The sequence below is a fragment of the Rhagoletis zephyria genome, unplaced genomic scaffold (assembly GCF_001687245.7).
Source record: "Rhagoletis zephyria isolate East Lansing unplaced genomic scaffold, Rhagoletis_zephyria_1.1 Rzeph_scaffold_52167, whole genome shotgun sequence".
NCBI classification, from domain to species: Eukaryota; Metazoa; Arthropoda; class Insecta; order Diptera; family Tephritidae; genus Rhagoletis; species Rhagoletis zephyria.
Window position 1 is genome coordinate 1 of NW_016209220.1, and position 1,967 is coordinate 1,967.

The 1,967-nt window shown below is 44.4% G+C and overlaps 1 protein-coding gene across 1 annotated transcript; it reads left to right on the top strand.

Moving 5' to 3' along the window:
* The first annotated feature begins 219 nt into the window (after window positions 1-219).
* On the top strand, window positions 220-821 carry LOC108355932 (coiled-coil domain-containing protein 58-like). The gene is made up of 4 exons (XM_017607064.1): window positions 220-255; window positions 322-450; window positions 511-717; window positions 783-821. The coding sequence occupies exons 1-4, from the start codon at window positions 220-222 to the stop codon at window positions 819-821; spliced, it is 411 nt and encodes a 136-aa protein (XP_017462553.1).
* The last annotated feature ends 1,146 nt before the right edge of the window (window positions 822-1,967 follow it).

Consider the following 1,967-nt stretch of genomic DNA (forward strand, 5'->3'; position numbering starts at 1 on the left):
TGTAACGTCTTCTCTGTATGGTGTGTGGTATGATCACATTTTTTTGAACGTGATAAAAATACAGACCGACCATATGATTGAAGTCGGTGCCAGTGAAGATATCGTCTGAACTTGCACAAGTGCCGGCTCATTTTATCAGCTCAGCAGGTGCTCCATTTGCTGTGTAGGGATTGACAAAAGAACAAGAAAGCTCTACCTCTCTCACTGCCGCCGACAAATATGGCCCTGGTCTGCGATGATTTTCTCGCCTTTGAGGTAAACGCATGTTTGTGTTTTGTCAATACTTTATTTTACTAAAAATACTCGTGTACTCGTTTTCAGGAAACGCTAAAAAGTTTACGCAAAGTAGACGACAATATTGTACATGCACTGAACACGACCATCCCCACTTCATCGTTCTCAGAGAAGGGCATCGACCCTTCGGCCCAGTGCCAAGAACTGTACAAACAAGTGAGTGAAACAGAGTGCTTGTAAACACAATGATTTTAACGGTAATCCATCTTTGTTCAGCTTAACGCTGCTCATCAAAGTCGAGAAAATGCCATCAAAAAGTGCATTGTCTCAGTCTCTGAACGAGTGCACAACTTGCGAAAGCAACGTGATGAGGATGGAGATAACCTACAGGTGACGAAGGAGCTGAAAAAGGAACAAAACAAATTGCGAATGATGCAGAATGAACTCCACGTTGAAGAGGTTGTTTGTGATCGAAGCTCAAAGGTACGGTTTCATTGTTTACAATTGTTATTCGTCTCTAACTTTCTCATACACTATTTTCGGTGTAGATTTTTCACGAACGATGCAGACTCTTCTTCAGACCTTGAAGCAAAAATCCAAACCGCCTTCTGTTAGAGCCATTTCAATATATTGAATTCATATAGTTTTTTACATTTTTATTATAGTTACAAATAAAAACAAACATTTAACAACATGAAGAGAACTTTTTCTACACTTCTGGCTACTCAGTAGCCGTACATCTTACTTCTTCAAAGATTTGTTATGAACAATGTTGTAATAAAAAGAGGAGTTCAATGCTTCTTGCTCAGCTCCTCTTCCTTGCGTTTGTTATACTCCATCTGGTATTCCCGATTTCTCTTCTCAATTGTGTCACCAGCTTTGACAGCTCGCTTGCCAATGACGGCGTTGGCAAACATGCCCAGCGCCGCAACGCCCATCATTCCAATGGCCACGTGCACTCGGGCCTTGTCGTGAACTCTTCTCATCATGATGGAGCTGGTGGTAATGTTTCAAGATAAGCGTAACGGGTAAATAAGAGGATGCTAGATAGAGGAAATTGTGTGCTCTACCTGACAGTGTTGGGTATCTCCGCTTTGCTGGGGAACTTTTTGTAGCGAACCAGGAGCCATTTGTCGAGTGCATTGGGCACATGTCCCTTTGAGTCGGTGGATGACATGTTGACGATGGAGTTACTGCTTGAGTGGTGACCACCAGCCGCTTCCTTCTTCGAATCGTCACTGGTGTTTTCTTCTGTCTTCACCTTCAAGCAGCTCTGTACTTTGTAGAGTAGTGCTACNTGATGACATGTTGACGGTGGAGTTACTTGACCACCAGCCGCTTCCTTCTTCAAATCGTCACTGGTGTTTTCCGTCTTCTGTCTTCACCTTCAAGCAGCTCTGTACTTTGCAGAGTAGTGCTACAGCAGCAGCTGATGCAGCAGTGCAGAAGACGACAACAAAATCACCACATCTGTGTTGGGCAGATGTTTGCTATGGAAACAGTTGGGCTGAAGTTTGTTTGGTTATTCAGCGCCAAACCAACCGGTCAACCGACAGCAGCAGCAGCCCAGTCATGGTCATCCTTTATAAAGTGGCTCCCCGATAAATCTGGTGCATGTGTGTCAGGGGTGAGTGTACAGCACGCCTTTGCTCACCATTTCTCGTTCTCACCCTCACATTCACTCTCATTCACACCTCAGGCGCCTGTCACGCTCGATCGTCGTTCAAGCTCCG